Genomic DNA, 18,575 nt, shown 5'->3' on the forward strand with positions numbered 1-18,575 from the left:
AGAGAGCCTTCAGATAGAGAGCTGTTTATAAGCTTCTAAAGTAATATATCTGTAGACTTCTAGTACATCAGAAAGTGCTCTTGGATTAAATTTCTAATCTAAGTTAGCAGCAGCCCTAAACAACCCTAACTCAAGGAAAAAAGGATAAATACTACATTGCTTCCAGGAAAAGTCTGTCTAATGACATGTGTGGCGGAGCTTTAAGTACTGCGGGAGACACTTCATTCTCCAAAACAATGATCATCTGCAGTCATGACAGAGTGAGGGATCAAACACAACATGCAGGTCTACTCTGTGCTGCAAACACGACTTCATCATTCAGCATAAGCCATGGTGTCAAAGACAAACCAGAAGACAACGGCTGCATCTGTGTCCAATTTCTTGTGTATAATCACACAGGCTAGAAGGATTGGGATGGAATATGAGAGGGTAGTATCATGCAAAATTGATGAAAAAAGAAAAGGATACAAAAAGAACCAGGTAGTGACTTTTAAGCAGTAGGCAATAGCTGAATTCCTGTTTCTTTGCAGGATTTGCAGAGGTGTTTGGGTTAAATGTAAGTGCCTTGAGTAAAAGTAACTTTGAGTGTAGAGAAGCTAAAGTACTATACATGCTTTCTGTGTTTTCTTTCTTCTCTTTTTGCTGGGACACAAAACTTTCATTCTGCTATCATGCAAACCAAATTTTTACCATCAGTGTAGAATCAGTATGGTAGGTCAGGAACAGTGTTCCCAGTATAAAATAATGGGCTTTTTCCCCTTCTTTTTGATGTCTCTTTTAACTGCTCTATAGAAGATACTTTTTCATGTGGACTAGTTTTGAAAACTTTAGAACATGTACTGCTATCCTTTCTCTATTACAAAGTTTTGACCACACGCTCTGTAGGAAATACATTTTAGAGAAAGTTATGTCATGTACCGCATGTGAATTGAGTCCTCTTACTTCTTGACTGTTCCTAGTAGACATAGCAATATGCTGTTTGTTTGCCTGCCCTGAAGCTTGAAGATAGTTACTATGAATCATGCTGTCCACGTTTGTTCTTGATGTACAAGCAGCACCTTCTGTTAACCATGTAAGGTATCAGAGTAAACCAGGCAATTCATGTCACAGCAGCTTAATGGATTAGTTATAGCATGGTTCTTAATGAACTCTTTATATTCATGTGAATGTCTTACATACTTCTAAAGGAAGGCAGTCACGGATGAAAGTTAGCTGAACAGTCATTAACTGAAACAAAGCAAAGGGTTATCTTGTACCTTTGGAAGGGAACACTTGCAGTCACTGTAGGAAGGATGTGAAAATCTGATGGAAACAGCTTAAAACTTATCTCACGGTATATTAAGGAGAAAGTACACTTACAACTGGTCAATGGTCATTAGGATTTTTATATGCTACTTCTCCTGCTTGTTCAATGTACAACAAGCTCATCAGCTTATTATCTGCAAAAATCAATATATGACAACATATCTGATGCCAAATGGGAGAGTTATGAGAATGATTGCTTCTGCTAATCCTTCTGTAAAGGTTGCTATGGCAGCTCATGGCAGTATTATTGAACTACCAAGCAGCTACAAAACAATGCAGTTTAAAGAGCTGAACAGATGAGGACCGAGTACTTGGGGGAAAAAACGGAAAGCTTTACTGCAAGTTTTGATTCATTAACTGAGTAAAGTATTTCACAGTAGTTTAGTATATTTGAAGAAGCCACTATAACTAGACAAGCTACTTGAGCAGACAGTTATTACTGAAGGTGTTCACAGAACTCACTCTGGTTCTGTTGTCTATATTTCAACTTTTTACCTGAGGACTGGATTTACTGTAACATATAGATCAGTCTCTTGACTTGGCAGACAGACCTTCAGTCATGACAAATTCTTGCTAATGCACCTTCATAACATTATAAATATATATATCTATATGTGTATATATCTATATATCTTTACTCATTTCAGCACTGAGATCAAAATAGAAAATTTAACCCTACCTGTGGGTACCAGGATTTGGAATAGCTGCCTGTCATTCTGGAAATAATGTTTCAAGTGCCTGAGGTGAGCCAAGAGATGAGACAGCTCCCTTCACTACTGCTAGGATGAGACTGACTGAACAGGGCTCTAGTGGAGGCCAACTAGACTCTCTTGCCAGAAGCAGCTCACACAATGTGAAGTTGCCCTCTGCGCTGTTACTGGTTTCCTTTAGCAACAAAAGTGCCCTCTAGACAACAGAAGATAAACTAGCATCTTGTGGTAAACATTTCTGGCTCTGATGCCACAGAATGGCAGCTCTTACTAAACAAAGTAAAAAATAATTTACAAGACAACAGTTTAAAAGGAAGGGAGAGAAGGTAAATGATTCACAGGTTGCTGTAACTTTAACCGTTTCAAGGCTGTGATGCTCAGAAAAAGTGCTAGAATAAAGCATTATTTTACTAGGCAGAAAGATTTTTTTAAGCTATCAATCCCCTCACATCTGAAATGATGGATGAAATTATTGATCTTTGTCCAAAAGACTATATAGTAGTCTCCAGCAACCAATAAAGACCTTGAAACAAAGATCACTCTAGACATGAGTATGTACAGGTAAGCACTTGTGATATGGGAAAGCCCCTTCCAGACTGATTCAGAATGAAGACCTTTTTTCCATATTCTGCCTTAAGAGATGGGCTATTGGCTATATCTGGGAATGTTTTTTTCCTTCCACTGTGAAAGATGTGGCATTTTATGAAATGAAAACATCTTCTTACTTCTTTGACCCGTGTTAGTTGAGCTGCCACCCAGCACATTGAGATTAGTCAAAGAATCCAGCTAGCACGTAACTTGCCTTAATTAAAAACCAGAAAGTACAAATTACAGCTTCCCAGGGGCTTTGCAGATGTTAGAATAAAGGAGGAAGTTGCATGCTAGATCTACCAAAGCTAAGCAGAAGTGCTCTGAGCTGGTGCAAATGCAATTAATGCCCTGTGACATCACCACTGGAAACTGCCACACTCATTCCACTCCAAATTAACATTATTTCAGGTGTTGAGACTTTTCAAGATAAGTTCTGGACCTTTCAGAGCAGGTGTTTTGGTGATGGCATTTGCTGTGCTTCGCTTTCCTGGAGTGTATTGCTTTATAAAAGCAGCGATCCTGTTATAGTGGTAGAATCAGTTTGGAGTTGCAGTAGATTTGTTGACTATTTTGATAAGGTCTATGTTCTGTTTTCTCTGCCTGATCTGCACAGTCCTTACAACGTTCCTCGCTGAAAGTACAATAGAGAAACAGGAATTCCTGGAGCTGAAACCTGCAAAATGTCACAGGCAATGTGAAAAAATCTCCTTTCCAACCCATTAGAATATTCATATGCAGATCTAACAGTTACACACAGAGAGGAATTGTGTAAGCAAGAACTGTGTATATATAACGAACAGCAGAAAAACATAAATGAGAAAATGAAAACAGTCTCTGAAGAGCTTGCCTTAATGACAATTATTAACTAATATACAAAGGAAAAAGTACCTGCTCTCTGGTAAATTACTTTGTATGGGCAAGTATCACCTTTTTTGAGTGAAATAAATTGCTTCTTTTAACTAAATAGATGTTCTCCTATAGGAAGAAATTATTTTAGATTTTCATATGAGACAAATATAGGAAAAGTGAGAACAAAATGTGTATGGTGCATACCAATCCAACACAATTTTGTAAAATGTTCAAACTTGTAACTGGTTTTCTGTTTTCTTCTAGGAAAAGGCTGTCAAATGAGGCAACCACTACACAAACACATTTTTGCTCTTTAAGACTGCATGTCTATTTAATTCTTTCCAGCAAGAGAACTGAAATCAAATGCAGTATGTTTCACACCTGTAGGTAGGAGATTTAGATTCTGTTTTGATAGCTAGATAGGCAACGTCCTTATGTATTTAATCTGATGCAAATTTCAGGGTTTTTTTTTCCTTTTCTAAGAAAGAAAGTGTTTTCTAGGAGCTCCAGCTTTTTTTTTTTTACTGAACAGCACTAGCTTGCAAAGTGAAGCGTCTAACTCTTTAAATCACTTATCATGAAAAAACGCACACCTGTCCAGCTGCTAAAGCTCCAGAAATGCTAGGATTTCTGAAGACAGCTGTTGACTACACAACGGGCGAAATAGTGAAGCAGAACTCAGAATCTCAACCCTGCAGCTGCTATTTTGATTAAGGCAGCGAGCAGCTCTGCAGAGCCAATTCAGACGTTACCACGACAGTGCCAATAACTTTTCCTAGCAACCGCTCAGCTGTTTGGCTGTTGCTGGGGAGGCAGCGTTCCCCGGGTTCCCGGCAGGTTCCAGCCTGTCCCCATGGGGCCGCTGCAGCAGATGGGGTCGCCGAGCTGTGGCGGGAGGTGCGAGAGCAGCTCCAGCACCTCGACCACTCACCTCGCGGGGCCACTCACCGTGCTGACCTCCGAAACCACGTTGGTGCTGGCGATCTCTATCCGCATGCCCACATCCACGGGCGGACCTGCGGGGGGGGAGCGGGAGGCGGCGTTAACCGGCGCGGGAAGGGGGTGCCCGGGGCGACTCACCTCCGAAGTCGGGCCGGAGGCGGATGTCGCAGCCCTGCAGCAGCCCGTCCACCGTCTCCTTCGCGTAGGACATGCTGCTGGGCCCGTCGGCTGCGGGAAGGAGCACAGCCGGGTCAGGGAGGCGTCCGGGCGGCTCCGCGCACGCCTGCCCCCGCGGCCCGGCGGCGCTCACTTGCGCGCCCAGCACGCTGTGGTCAGCACCAAGGACAGCGCCCACAGACCGCCCCGCCCAGCACCAAGGACAGCGCCCACGGGCCGCCCCGCCCAGCACCAAGGACAGCGCCCACGGGCCGCCCCGCCGCGGCGCCACCGCCCCCCCAACTGCGACCGCGCCGCCGCCTCTTGAGGGAAGAGCCGTGGGCTGGTAACTCGGTGCGGAGCGGAGCGACGATGCCCGACAGCGCGAGGCATGCGCGGAGCCCCCCGGCGCACCCCCGGCCCGCCCCAGCCGCCCCGGAGCCGAGCGCGGCCGGGCGGAGGGGCTGGGGGCGGTGGCGCGAGGACACGTGCAGCGGGAGGGAGGGGCCGCCACCCCCGGGGCGTAAACTTCTCGTCAAGAGAAAAGAATTAATCGTGGGGGACACTTCTCTGTGAGAACTCACACGGATGGGTCCCGGTGTGATAGAGTCAAAGGGAATGAGTACATGCAAAAGAAACGGCAGGTTTTGGTGCAAACAGGGATTTGTGCAGCTGTGAAGGCTTAACTATGATCTAGCCATTCCCGTGCTGCTTCTTGAGCAAGTTTGTCTCTGGAGCTGTACAGCAACACATCTTCAGTTGCTGCTTTTCAACAGAAGTAATTAATCTTCTGCTTAGAAGGGGATTCTTCCTTTAATGATGCTATGAATTAATGGCCTTTTATGAGCACACTGATTATATATAATGGGTATAAACTGGAGAGGGGAAGATTTAGACCAGACATAAGGAGGAATTTCTTCCTGATGAGAGTGGTGAGTCACTGAAAAATGTTGCCCAGGGAAGCTGTGGCTGCCCCATCCCTGGAGGTGTTCAAGGCCAGGTTGGATGGGACCTTGGGCAGCCTAATCCAGTAGGATGTCCTTGCCCATGGCAGGGGTGTTGGAACTAGATGATCTTTAATGTCCCTTCCAACCCATACTATTCTGTGATTCCATGATTCTATGAATAATCAGAGCCCTGTGAACAAGTGATGACTTTGCTGGTGCTGTTCTGTACCTCAGCAGAGAAAACATTTATCCCTTTCAAATTCAACCCACCTCATCTGTGCACTCCTGTGTAAGGTGACCTAGGGATATGTATTTGATGGTTTTGAGCTCCCTACAGTACGGCAGGCTACTGGTGCTGCGTTTGTGGCTGAAATATGCCACAATATTTGAAAATTCAGCAATATTGAACTAGACAGTTTGTAATACTATAATTTTGAACATTTTAGCAATGCAAATTTCTATACAAATGTGTGACTCTTGGAGATGGAGCACAATGTGCTTCCTGAGAGATCACCATAGGAGTCTAACAGCTGCTTCCTGTAACCATTACCGTATAAGTTCATGAAAATAATTGTTCTACCAGTAGCTTGTAACAGTGTGATAAATATTTTCAATTGACTTTGAGGACTTTTATGCTGAACATATCTTTCTTTTCCTCCTATTTTAGTCCTCAGTTGTTGAAAAACGTTATTTCCCAGCTCAACTCAAGGGTACTTTAGCATTGCCATTTGAAAGAAGTTTTTAAAATTTACTAGATATGATTAGTACATTTTAGCAGTGTCTAATTGTAATTGTTGTGGCTTGGTTATGGCACTTTAAAAAAGAATACCGCCTGTAGTCTAACAAAAATTATCTTTTTATGTAGAATTGTATCAAACATATCCATGATAAAGTTACCTGGTTCCTCTGAAGCACTGAATTAGGATTTTCCATGTTACTATAGAGTCCCTTCTACTTCTTGATGGTGTGCAGCATTATATCCTGTAGATAATTTTAGCTTTGTCATAAGCCATGAGAAAGTCAGTTATGCCTGTATGAGAGGCAGGCTGCTGCTGTCTAAGGCTTGCCAAAATCCATCTTAAGGCATAAGAGCAGGGATTTATTCTACATTAATTCTTCATTCTCTGTACATTTCAGGACAGCTTCAGTTCAGACTAGCTGTAGTCCAGTCCCTGGACTGAATGCCCATGTTCTAGGTGCATTTCTGGAGTTTATTATCTGTTTGGAAAAGGCATCAGCTAAGCCTGCCCTGCAGGTCTCCTGTCATTAGGGATGCCTCAGTGTACTTCCAGGAAGGGTGAGAATGTTCTCCTCGGCAAGCTGGTTGCTGAGAGCTCTTCCAGCTGAGTTGCCCTGGCTTCTGCAGACCAGTGTTGAGGTTCCTCCACTGAGCATCCCAAAAATAAGACTACTGAACCATTGACATAGCTCAAGAGAAGCAGTGGAGGCTGAAGATTAAGGCCTTTGTGCCAGATGCTGTAGGTACTATCAAAAAAGACAGTCTGGGCTTCAGAGAACAAACTGTTGAGCTATGAAGATACTCAACAAGTGTTGAGACAGACATGAAGAACGTGGAGGCAGCAGTAATGAGCAGCATGTATCTATATGCTTTTGCATATTTTCATGGCCTTAGTAGGTACATTAACTACAAGTAGCCAGTAATATTAAGTGTCACTGAAAGAAGGAAGGCAGTTGTAGACAGCACTGAAGAAGCTGGTTTTAAGGGGATATTTAAAGAACAGAGATATATGAAGTGTAATATTGTTATGATTCCTGTTAAAAGGTATTCATTTCCTAGAAACTGAGGCTTGTCAGTGCTGTCAGATGTCAGAAAGAGTTAATAACTGATGCAGTATTCCATAGAAATTAAGCATACATACACCTTACTATTGTAAGCAGCTCCCTTGATTTTAAAAAGCTGATGCATACTGTGACAAGCTGCACATATATTTGTAGGATTGAGACCTTTTCTTCTATGTTCTTTAGGCTTAGTCTTGTCTTTATTTGCACGGGGTTTTATTTGGTATAAAAAATTAAACATTGTTACTAGAATGGCTGAGAAATATTTTTATCTGAAAAATGGAGTTAATTTTCTCCAGCTTTGCCTTTCACTGTTTTCTGAAGCAGCTCACTGCAAAGCTCTGTTTAAATTGTCAGGTAAAATAAAACCTCTAGAAACAACGGCTAGAGAAATAAAAGCAGTATTCTCATCTCAGAAGTATTTTACCACACCGAGCCACTAGAATGCAATGTGTCTTTCCCATTTCAGTGATGTGCTTGCTATGTACACTTATGAGTCTGTGAGTGATGTAAATAAGAGACCGTCTTGTTTGCTTCTAGCAATAAAGAGGCAGAATGGCTGATTTCAGTCACACAAGCAACATTTTTTTGGGATATTTTCACGTGTGTTGATCAAAGCACTCATTCTTCAGGAAGAAAAAAGAAAATAAACAAAATGAACTTTTTTTGAAAAAAGATAAATACCTGCATTATTTACTCTCAAGAAATTTAGAATTAAAAGATACTCCTTTCAAAGCCCTGAGTAAACCTATCTGTCTTTGAGGTTAGGGAAGCTCAGAGCAGAAGTTGAACTTGGTTCTGCAGTTGAGCAGGAGGTAGGCTAGATAACTTCCCCTTCAAAGCTCAACTATTTTGTAACCTTTTGTTACTCTAAAGGGTGGTGACATCACTTTCTGCCTCTACTTATGGTCTGCAGTTCTTACGTGGAAACTAGTTCCAGTCCCTTTGTTAATCCAGAATGGCCTCTGCTTATTGGCTGTTATATTGCTGGGGAGATTGAAGGTTCTAGCTAATTTTTTGGGTTTTTTTCTCAAAACAAGTTCTACCTTAAAAGTTTTTGGGGTGTTGACTTAAGTCTGATTTGGGATGAAAACTGATGCTGAACCACTGCTGAATGGGCCTTTTCCATTGGCTAGTAATTCCACTTTTAAAATTAGATCAACCTGAAAGCATCCTTAGTCCATTGTAGACCCAGCCTTCAAATCATATACTCCTCTGACAGCCAAGTTCAGTAACAATCTAAACAGACATTTTGGTTGAGATTGTGTAGTACTTGTTTTTTTTAAGAGGTTGCACCTATATATGGTAATACTCTAAAGAGTGAAAGCTAGAACAGAGCCAAGGATAGTCTCTGCAAATAGAAACTGTTCTTTATCCTCTTGCCATTGCACCCACCTCACGATAGTGAGGCATTTTGTATTTCCACTCATTTCCAAGGCTGTCTGCTACCTCCAAGGACAAAGGTGACAAGAATGAAAATTTATATTATACTTCAAGAATATCTTTACAAGATATTCCATCTCTACCATTTAAAAGGGAATACTAGAAAAATAGCAAAATACAACAATAAAAGCTGCCAGACTGCAAACACAGGCTGATTTCTTTGCTCAAGGCAAATTCGTGTGAATTTTGTTGATTTGATTTACAGCCATGAAAATGACAGCATTAGATATATATCACCATGTACAGTCATACCTACGCAGGGAGAAAACAAAGTGGGCATGATTTTAACAAATGCAATAGTCCTACACAACAGCTGCTTGCACACTCCTTCCTTGTCTCAGGAGCACATTTGATGAACGAGGTAGATGCTACTTGCTTGCTGGAATAAAGAGCACATGTGAATCTCTTCAGCTGGGAGTCACTTTGTCAACAGGGAGGTGTAAGACAACAAGCAATTTTACTTATCTCTTTAACTGGTGCAGGGGTGCAGGTCTAAAATCCGTGATTTATACATGTCATATAGGCTGGCAGCAGTCACTGGAAGTGGTCCATAAACTGAGAAATTGATTATGCCCTGTCATTTGTGTTGTTATAGATAGTTGAAAAAGAATCCTAAAATAAAGGCTAAAAGAAGTGAAAAAATAATTGAACGAAAAGAAAGAGAACTGGCAAAGATGTGAGACACATATTCCTCAGCCAGACCATAAAACTGGGATGCTACTAATTATGCAGGCCCTGTTGATATCTCTCCCCATTACAGTGTTGGGCATAGGGGCACAGAGAAGGTTTCCCAGGGATAACTGCTATGAGAAGAGTCACATATTAGGGATGGGAGAGCAACAGGGGTTATTGGTTTATTGACTGTTCATGTATTTTGGAGAAGAATGAGGTGTTCATGTCTGCCTTCAACCTACCTCAGAGTGCAAAACCATTCCAATTCCTCTTTTAGGGCAATCAGCAGGACTTGAATGCTCAGGAAGGTCTAGGACAACTCTTAGCAACCAGCTTTCCATGGACAACTCTCCATGGAACAGCTCTACATGGCCAGCTCAATGGGGACAGCTCTGTGTGGGAAGTCCCTAACCTTAAGCCTAACCCTAATCCTGCCTATGTAGAGCTGTTCCTGCAGAGAGTTGTTTTGTGGAGAGTTGTCTGCTATGGAAACTGCCTGTCTGTCAGACAGGGAACTGAGGAATTAGAACATTTGAGTAATAAGTTAAAAACAACGAGACTGGAAGAAAAGGAAGTATTATAAATATTAGAAAAACACCACAGTAAATCAGGAACTCAGAGTGAAAAATGCTTTCTGATTCTTATCCAGAATTCCCAGGGTGAGTGGCAGGTATTTTGTTTCCTTCATGGCATTTTGGAAGAGAACCTAAATGATCCTGGTGTCTAAATCATACATAAGTCAGGATAGATTGCTACTTCTATGTTTTTGGCTGCGATCTGAACCATACAACAGGGAAAAGAACATGTATTGCTCTGGAGTAATAAGACATGGAAACCACAGATGGTTTTCCATGAGATAAGAAAGACTGGTCACAGCTGCAGACCTCATCCATCCTGTTAAAATCATTCATCTTGTGAATTCTGCCTCCTGGAACTGTGTATTTGTCTCATATACAGCTTCCTTTTTGTCCACTGGGGTTTTGGATCCGCTTATTTTCACTATCAGCTGTGGAAGTCTTATTTTTCATGACTATGTGGGCTAAAAAGTCAGGGAGGTGACTGTAAAGGCCTGTTCCTGTAGACAATGTATTGGATTAGGGAGTGTTTTTTCTCAGATAGTGTTAATCTCATGTTCTCTGACGTGTACATCCAGCAGAGGAGTATTTAGAAAGCTGATTATATATCAAACATCCAAAATAAGACACAAAGTTGAAAAAATGTCTAAACTAACAAGGACATGAGTATTGGTTAAATACTGACCTACTTGATAATAATACTTAGTATTTAAATACTGTCCATTTTTAAGTTACTATGCATATTTGAACTAATTAATACTTCAAATATTCAGATATAAGTCTCCTCCACAAGTTACAGGATAGGAAAATGAAACATGAAGCTCTGGGGATCAAAATTTTAAATGCAGATTTGGGTACTTGCTGTCCACAAGCTCTGGGTCACTTATACTTAATAAAATGCTTCATACATGTTGATGCACTTAATATGATCTACTCCTTTTGGGAAGACTTGGTCTAATCCAAGGTCACAGAAATCAGTGGCAGAGCTGGGAAAGGAACTGAAACTTCTTTAGATGTAAAAAAACAATTGAGCCATAAAATTATTTCTAAGTATATTATGCTTTGTGGATTTTATAATTACTATAATGAACTGATTTTATTTCATTTTGTGCTATTCTTGAAAATTCAATGTAGTGCATAAGACAAGGGTAGCTGCAGATGCACTGGATCAATCCCATGGTGTATCCAGACCAGCATCCTGGGAGCTAGTTGTTAAAAGTGGTTAACAAGGTACTTTACCTTGCAAAATGGTCTAAACTGGCATTGCTGTCAGTGGGAGGGAACAGTACACTATGATCCCCAAGCAGTTCTCAGCTATATTCAGGTATGTCTTAAACTAGTTGATTAAATGCTTGAAGTAAGATCAGATACTTCTTAATTTTCTCTCTTCCACCTGCTCATTTTGTCAGTGTTTTCTGGGCCTGATGCCTCTGTATCAATAAGAGAAAACCAGCCCCTACATGCCGCCCGTTGCTGCTGCAGCGCCCTTTCCTTTCTGGTAACAGTATGAAAATTCCTCTCAGTAACTTTTTGAGGTGTGAGTAATGCCACTTCATGCAACAACCACCAGATGGTAATGAAGAGCAAACTGGTTGTACATCTTCTATAGATTAAGTGTATTACCACAATGGTAAATTTTGCCTTTGCAAGCAAGGCTTGCAAATACAACTCTAAATGCCAATTTGCTCAACTGTTTACAGACCCCTGGGCCACTGCAAAGCTCTGCTTGGCAGCTCTGTTTGCATAAAAAAAAAAAATCTGTTTGGTTTTATACTAAACCATTTTAAAGGGAATATTTTCTACTTAATATGTGTATGCTGATATTATTATTTAGTACAGAGATATTATCATTATAAGGAAGATTTTGACTATACTTCATGTACAACTATACAACTTACCCCTTTTAAAAAGGTAGATACAGAACACCTATAGGTAACTGTATGCCTTGCTCCTTCTGGAGCCATATATCTTAAAATGTCATGATGAAAGGAGGTTGTAGAGAGGAGGGTGCTGGCCTCTTCTCCCAAGTGACAGGGGACAGGACAAGAGGGAATGGCCTCAAGATCCGCCAGGGGAGGTTTAGGCTGGACATTAGGAAAAAATTCTTCACAGAAAGGGTCATTGGGCACTGGAACAGGCTACCCAGGGAGGTGGTTGAGTCACCTTCCCTGGAGGTGTTTAAGGCACAGGTGGACGAGGTGCTAAGGGGCATGGTTTAGTGTTTGATAGGAATGGTTGGACTCGATGATCCGGTGGGTCTCTTCCAACCTGGTTGTTCTATGTTTCTATGATTCTATGATATAAAGGATGTGTTTCTTCCAGGCTAGAAAGGAAAGTCTTACTGTTAATGTGTGCTTGACATCAACAAAGGGAGCAGTGGTGGAAAGTGAACCAAACCAAAGCAAAGTGTCTCTGCTTTACTGAACATTGTTGTCAGTGCAGAGGTGGTACTGAGCATGGCTCAGTGAGTCCCCAGCACAGCAACATGAGGGAAGAGCAGCATAAACAGAGCCTCATCAGTACATCTAGCTCCAGATGTGAGAATTAGAAGTCAGCCCCATAGGGGTCATGAGATTCACAAGTCTCAGATTTACTGATCTGCCTGCAGGATTTGGGGTTCTTTTTGCAGTACCTTATAAAACACAGGTCAAATTTTCAGTTTTTTTCTCCTCCATCATAAAATCCAGAGATTTTGCAACTCTCCTGCTCTCTCTTTCAAAGAAAAATAAGGCTCCTCCTGCCTTTAAGAGACCTGGGCAAGCCAAGCACTATGAAGGCAGAGAGAAAATCATTAAGGCAGACACAAATGGCTTCAGTGTGTGTCAGGACCCAGACCTATGGCTCCCATGGCATTCTTTAACTCATTCCCCAGGCATCTGCCTATGAGTCATACACTTCTGCGATTAATAGAGTGTAATGACTGGGAACATGAAGCCTCCCAGGGAGGCAGTTTGTTGGTGCTTCTGCTTTCTTGTTCCTTCTGGGAGCAGGGACAAGCAGCAGGATGCAGCTGTCTTAAACCTAGGTGGGAGAGTGGGAGGCTCTGCCTGAAAGGAGGAACCTGAAGGAGGCTGCAAATGGGAACACTCACCCTTCCTCCACTCTCCTTTTAAGCCATGGCAGTTCCTACAAGCTGCCCCTTGCCTTAGCCCCCTGCCCTTCTCTCTGCCCTGCCTGGCACCTTGGAAAGCTGCAGAAGGTTTGCTAATGTTGCTTGGGGCAACAAACAACTTTGACATAGCTTGCATTAAACTTCTCAGCCCTGAAAGGGGAAGGCAGGGTACAGGGTGGTGGCTTCTCAAGTTCCCCCCTGTGACCCTGCCTGCCTTAACCTCAATGAAAAAGAGAGAGATTTGCACTGCTTTAAAAAAGAAAAAAAAAAAATCCCTATTTCCCCTGCATTAAGAGATTTTCTTAATGTCTTTTCTGGGGATGCCCATTTTAGTTACAGAAATCAAGAGGCCTGCTTTATTTCCCACTCTGTCACTGGCTGTGACCTGCCCCGATGATACCTGCACCTCTAGGCTCTTACTGCAGCTGTGATGTGGGTCAGTGACATGCAAAATTATATAAGCATGTGTTGCAGCAAAGCAGTAGGGTTAGATGAGAAATGAGAGGTGGAAGCATAGGAATTCTCTAACGCTTTCTTGCTGAGAGCACTTTTTTCCTCAAATTGGCAGTTCATGCAGTGAGTGCTTTCACAAACACATTTCCATTGCAGTGCGTAGAGTAGAGGTCTCCTTAAATATGAAGCTCACAGTTTACCTCCTTAAACATCCATGTGTCAATCATGAGAAGAATCCACATAAATTCTGTTGCAATCAGTAATAGCAATATATATATAAAATGTGTGTATAAGTGTATATATATTTGGTACTCAATGGATTTTCCAGCCTTATTCCAAGCAATCAAGGACATGTGTGTTAAAATAACCATGGTAGTGTAGAAAAGTCTTGTAAATACCATATGTCAGAGGAAAAAATACACAGCTAAATGCATGTCAGCATCAGTTCCTTCAGTTTCGTAGGAGTTCTGGCCATGGAAATGAAGCAAGCTGGGCCAGCTGAAGGTTCAGTTTTACATAGATCTTATGCTGTGCTTTGAAAGGAGAGCCGAGGTGGTGACTAGGGAAGTGCCCTGGGACGTAGCGGACTGGAATTGAGCTCCTGTTCTGCTGCAATTTTTACATGGTGTTATGGTGTCGGATGGGTTGCTCCTTAAGCTTTTGTATCTCAGTTCCCAGCAAAACTTAAATAATAGTACTTTCTTGTGTGCTTAGTTAGTCTTACCTATCTAGACTGTACGCTCTTGAGAAATGAAAGTGCATCTGTTTGCTACAATGAATGTAACAGGATCTTTTTAAAACTGGATGTACCAACTTTGTGATCCGATACTGAAATAAGAAGATAGAAAGAAAACTACCAGAACTACAGCAGGGAAGCAAAGCTGTAATGGAAGAAGAGCCAGGAGGTACTTAAGCATCTATTTAACTGCACTCAGAGAAGAACTTAAATTGCAATCAAAAGACCCAAAACTGAGGTTGAACATAAGCACATCACTAGAGAGGCAATCAAGGCCCACAGTATCCTGGCACCCCGACTGGTGAACAGGTAGTTCAGGCTTCTCCTGAGCTCCAGATCAGACTTGATAAAGCCAAGGACAGGTGTCATTTTTGTAGGTTCCCATGATCTCCTTAATATGTGTGGATGCAGGAGAGGAGGGGTGTGAAAAACATCTTGCACCCTTGAGGAGGTGCAAAAATGGGAGTGAAAGACATTCTAGTTAGCTGTACATGAAAGGTACCTATATGTTTCCTTGATCATCTATAAAAAATGGGATTTGGGTATACATTTTCCAAAGACTGGATATTCAGCTCCTGCCCTTTAAAAAAGAAGAATGTTAAGACAAGATATTTGATCAAGACTGTAATAAACTTTATTGATATGGGCAGAAACTGTAAAAAGTCCAAGGAATCAATGACTTACCTATTCAGAGAAAGAAACATTAAGGTGCTTGGCAGTGACTTCAGTTTATCTCCTCTTTTCTAAGTGTTAAAGGCTTTCAACTGTACAACATATAGTCAAGTATTAAAGATTTTCCTGGTCTATTCCATATGAGCTTGGCTGTCTTCATGGATTTGATGCTAGGAATAAATCAGGTCAAAATAAGTTGAATAATGAAATCTGCTGGGTAAAAGGGTATAACTTATAATTTACCTATATAATCTGTAAAGTTGGTGAAGCCTGCATTTAAAAATAAAACAAAACCAAAACCCACAAAAAACCTGAAAAGGGTAGATATTGCCTTCCCTGAGAACAGTACCAACTTCCTTTTTATTTCCACTTAATCTGATGATAAAGTGGAAATGGGAAGAGTGATGAGAAATTTTTCTGCTTTTCTGTGTTGTGATTAAAAATGATCAAGCTACACTTGAAGATCCATAGCTTTGGAAAAAACTGCTTTTGAGGTGTAGCCAGAATGTCTCCTTCATCAAAAACCATTAGGAAGAGATTTCGGTATAAGGGCAATTTAAAAAAAAAGTCTACTTAAGATATTTAAGTGTTTTCTGAGCATATGGAGCTGAGCAAAAATAGTCCCTTTCTTACAATAGTCCACGATGGGTGAGATTTCTTCAGAGAAACCTTGGAAGAATTGATGGTAAATTCTGGAGAAGCTGAGAAAATGACAAATTCAGCAAGCACTTTTAGGCACCATCTATCCATCCTGTGTCCACTAAATCATTCTTGCAGTCATCAAGTTCCTTTAGAGAGATGATATAACCCAGAAATTCTTTGAAGTGATCAAAGATGGTTTGAAGCAATGTTTTTAAAATCAGTGTATATCTGCTGGTGCCAAAGAAGCACCCTGGGAGTGTCTGTATGGGTCTATGTTACAAATACGTTACAAAAGAATCTAGAATATCTCATAAGATGTAATTTAAAAAATGGTGAAATTAGCCAGTGCAATGCATATACTAGGAGGCATAAATAAGCATTCAGAAGTGATATATCTCACTTACAGGACTGTTCACTGTTATTTTGAACTGGTTTATGTTTCCTGCAAGCCCAGTTTTGCAAAAGTTTCAGCAATATACAAATGACAGTTTTCTAGATACCAAGGACAATGATCTCTGGGTTTGATATTAATTGTACTGAGTTCTTGGTAGTCATTGCTGGATCTAAGGGAGATATTAACCACTGATAAATCTCAGAAGTTTTAGAATTCTTTTTCTAGATTTGAAGAAAGTGATTTCTCACTTAGTTTTAGCACTTGTGGGGAGCAAATGCACCCAAGTGGCACCTGGAACCTTCGCCGATATAACCTGTGGCAGGGAGGGTGTGACAGAAGGGCACTATATCTACCTTTCCTTAGAGGAAAAAAACCCATGAATATCTCCTTAGAAGCCATGAGTACTTCTTGGCATGGCATGTCCACAAATCTTTCAACCTGATGTTACCTTTACTGAAGTACTTGTACTGAAAACACACAAGATATTGCCAATATTATTCTTTGTTCTAAAGAACCTGGGAATCGTGCAAAGATCAGTTCAGTTCCTAAGACTGCTGGAAGGGGGATAACTGAGTGAGTTTCTTTGATTTCTACCTGTAGCAGAACTGCTGGGCATATGGCATCCATGTTCCCTATGACTCCTGGCATGGATTTGAGAGAGGGTTGAGTAATAACATTTCTCAGGACATTCACGTGAGGACATCATTACTGGTGGACATCACTCAACTTTTCTTTTTCAGTTCACACAGATGCCTGTACATATACAGAAGTTAACAGAACAGTCCAAATCTAAGGGTGCCCCCAGCTCTGCCAGGGTGTTGTAGGCTTTCTTCCATGGCAGCTGCTAGGAATGGCAGTGCTGTAGAAGCACAGTTTGCTCTGTGTCTGTGAGTAGCCAACAGGACTTTTCCCAGTTACCACCTATGGTCCTTACTCCATTTTTGTGAATTTGGCTTCTGCCAGCAAAATTGTTCTGAGGTATCCCTAGATCAGATAATCTCACTTAGAAATATCTTCAATGTTCCTCAGGCAGGGGTTATTTTCTCCTGCAAGTGACAGGAAAACTAGAGATCCTCTTTACTGGAGGCCAGTTCTAAGTATCCCCTTGGGATAGTCCTTGCTACAGCAGAAGACTGGTCCAGAAAACAAATTACATCACTTTATAGAAGATCAAAAGTGGCTGATTAACTCAGGCAAACTTGTCTGATGTGGTGAAATTAGACTTCTGAAGAGCTTCTGATCCATCCTTCTGTTGTTCCTGATCAGATTGCTAGTAACGACAGGGCAGTGGGCTCTTGCTGGTGCGCTGGTTTTCATTTGGGTGTGGAGTTAAACTAGCGGCTCCCAAAGCCTCATTACAGGAATTAAAGTAACCTTGGCATGACATCTGCATTGTCCAGGCTTGTAATTACTGCATGGAGCGTGTGTGCTTTCTGTAGGCAGGCTGCCTGCTCTGTGAGGTTTCGGCAGAGCATTCATCGTCCCAGTAAGGCAGTCAGACCAGGATCCTTTAAGGCAGTCAAAAGATGAGGATTCTGTCAAAATCTCAGGAAGCAGACTGGTAATCTGCAGAGCCCTAAATAGGGCTTTTAAAATTGGAAGCAGTACCGACTGCCTAGACAGAGATTTTTGAACAATAAACAGCATCAGCAAGCTAAATGGAGTTCAAGCACAGCTTTAATTGTTTTTCAAAGGAATCAGCAAAGGGCACCCTAGCTAGAACAAGCTCTGAAGTACAATCAAGAAGATTTCAAGTGTATGGTAGTTTCAAAGATAATCAGGCGTTTCAGTGCTTGGAGATACTGTAACAAGGAATGAATAAAGCCTTTTTAAGGCAGCATTGCCAGTACTGTAGTCTTGCATTCAATTACAATACCTGCTCTACCTGCTCCTGCGCAATGAACTTCACCACCCTCATTAAAACTGACACGCACGCTCATTTCCAAACCTAAAGGGTTGACCCCGCCGCACACTTGAAGAAGAACAAGTTGAGTATTGTCAATACCTGTTGTGCAGGGGACACTCCCCTCCTTTCTCTCCTTTTCCTCCCTCCTCCACCCAACCATCCCAACAGCCTGTGACAACCCAGCAACACTTCTGAGCGGATTTCACCGTAATTGTTGCAGAATCCCTTGGACCTTGCATAATAGAAATTATTCGGGTCACCGAATCTTGGTTCCTAATTATAGGAATGAAAAGGAAATAATGTGAAACCTTATTCTGGGATTTTTGCTTTGAGAAAGACAGGATAACCCGCTCGCTGCCAGGCGTTTGGGGTGCGCTCGGTTTTAACCTTGAAGGCAGAGCTCGCTCTCTCCCCCGCTCCTCTCGCACCGGAGCGGACGGACCCTCCTCGCCGGGGAATTAATCTCCCCTCCATCCTGCTCTTGTCCCTCCTCCTCCTCGGGGAGCGGAGATGGTCGGGACGAGCGGCGCCCTCTCCCCCGCGGTGCCCGCTGCGACCCCCCCCCCCCCCCCCCCATCACGGTCACTGCCCCTCCGGGAGGGTCCGACGCCCCGGGGAGCGGCCGCCCCGGTTCGCCGGGGAGGGGAGCGCGGGGCGGAGCGCGGGGCGG

General features: G+C 42.1%; 1 protein-coding gene across 1 annotated transcript in view; it reads right to left on the bottom strand.

The window, feature by feature from the left end:
- Positions 1 to 6,047, bottom strand: part of GABRB1 (gamma-aminobutyric acid type A receptor subunit beta1) — a 134,230-nt gene extending 128,183 nt beyond the window's left edge. Inside the window, 3 exon segments of the mRNA XM_069856572.1 lie at positions 4,404 to 4,471; positions 4,536 to 5,081; positions 6,029 to 6,047. Of these exon segments, the coding sequence (XP_069712673.1) occupies positions 4,404 to 4,471; positions 4,536 to 5,081; positions 6,029 to 6,047 (633 nt within the window).
- Positions 6,048 to 18,575: the final 12,528 nt, after the last annotated feature.

Source organism: Phaenicophaeus curvirostris, chromosome 4 (assembly GCF_032191515.1).
Source record: "Phaenicophaeus curvirostris isolate KB17595 chromosome 4, BPBGC_Pcur_1.0, whole genome shotgun sequence".
NCBI lineage: Eukaryota > Metazoa > Chordata > Aves > Cuculiformes > Cuculidae > Phaenicophaeus > Phaenicophaeus curvirostris.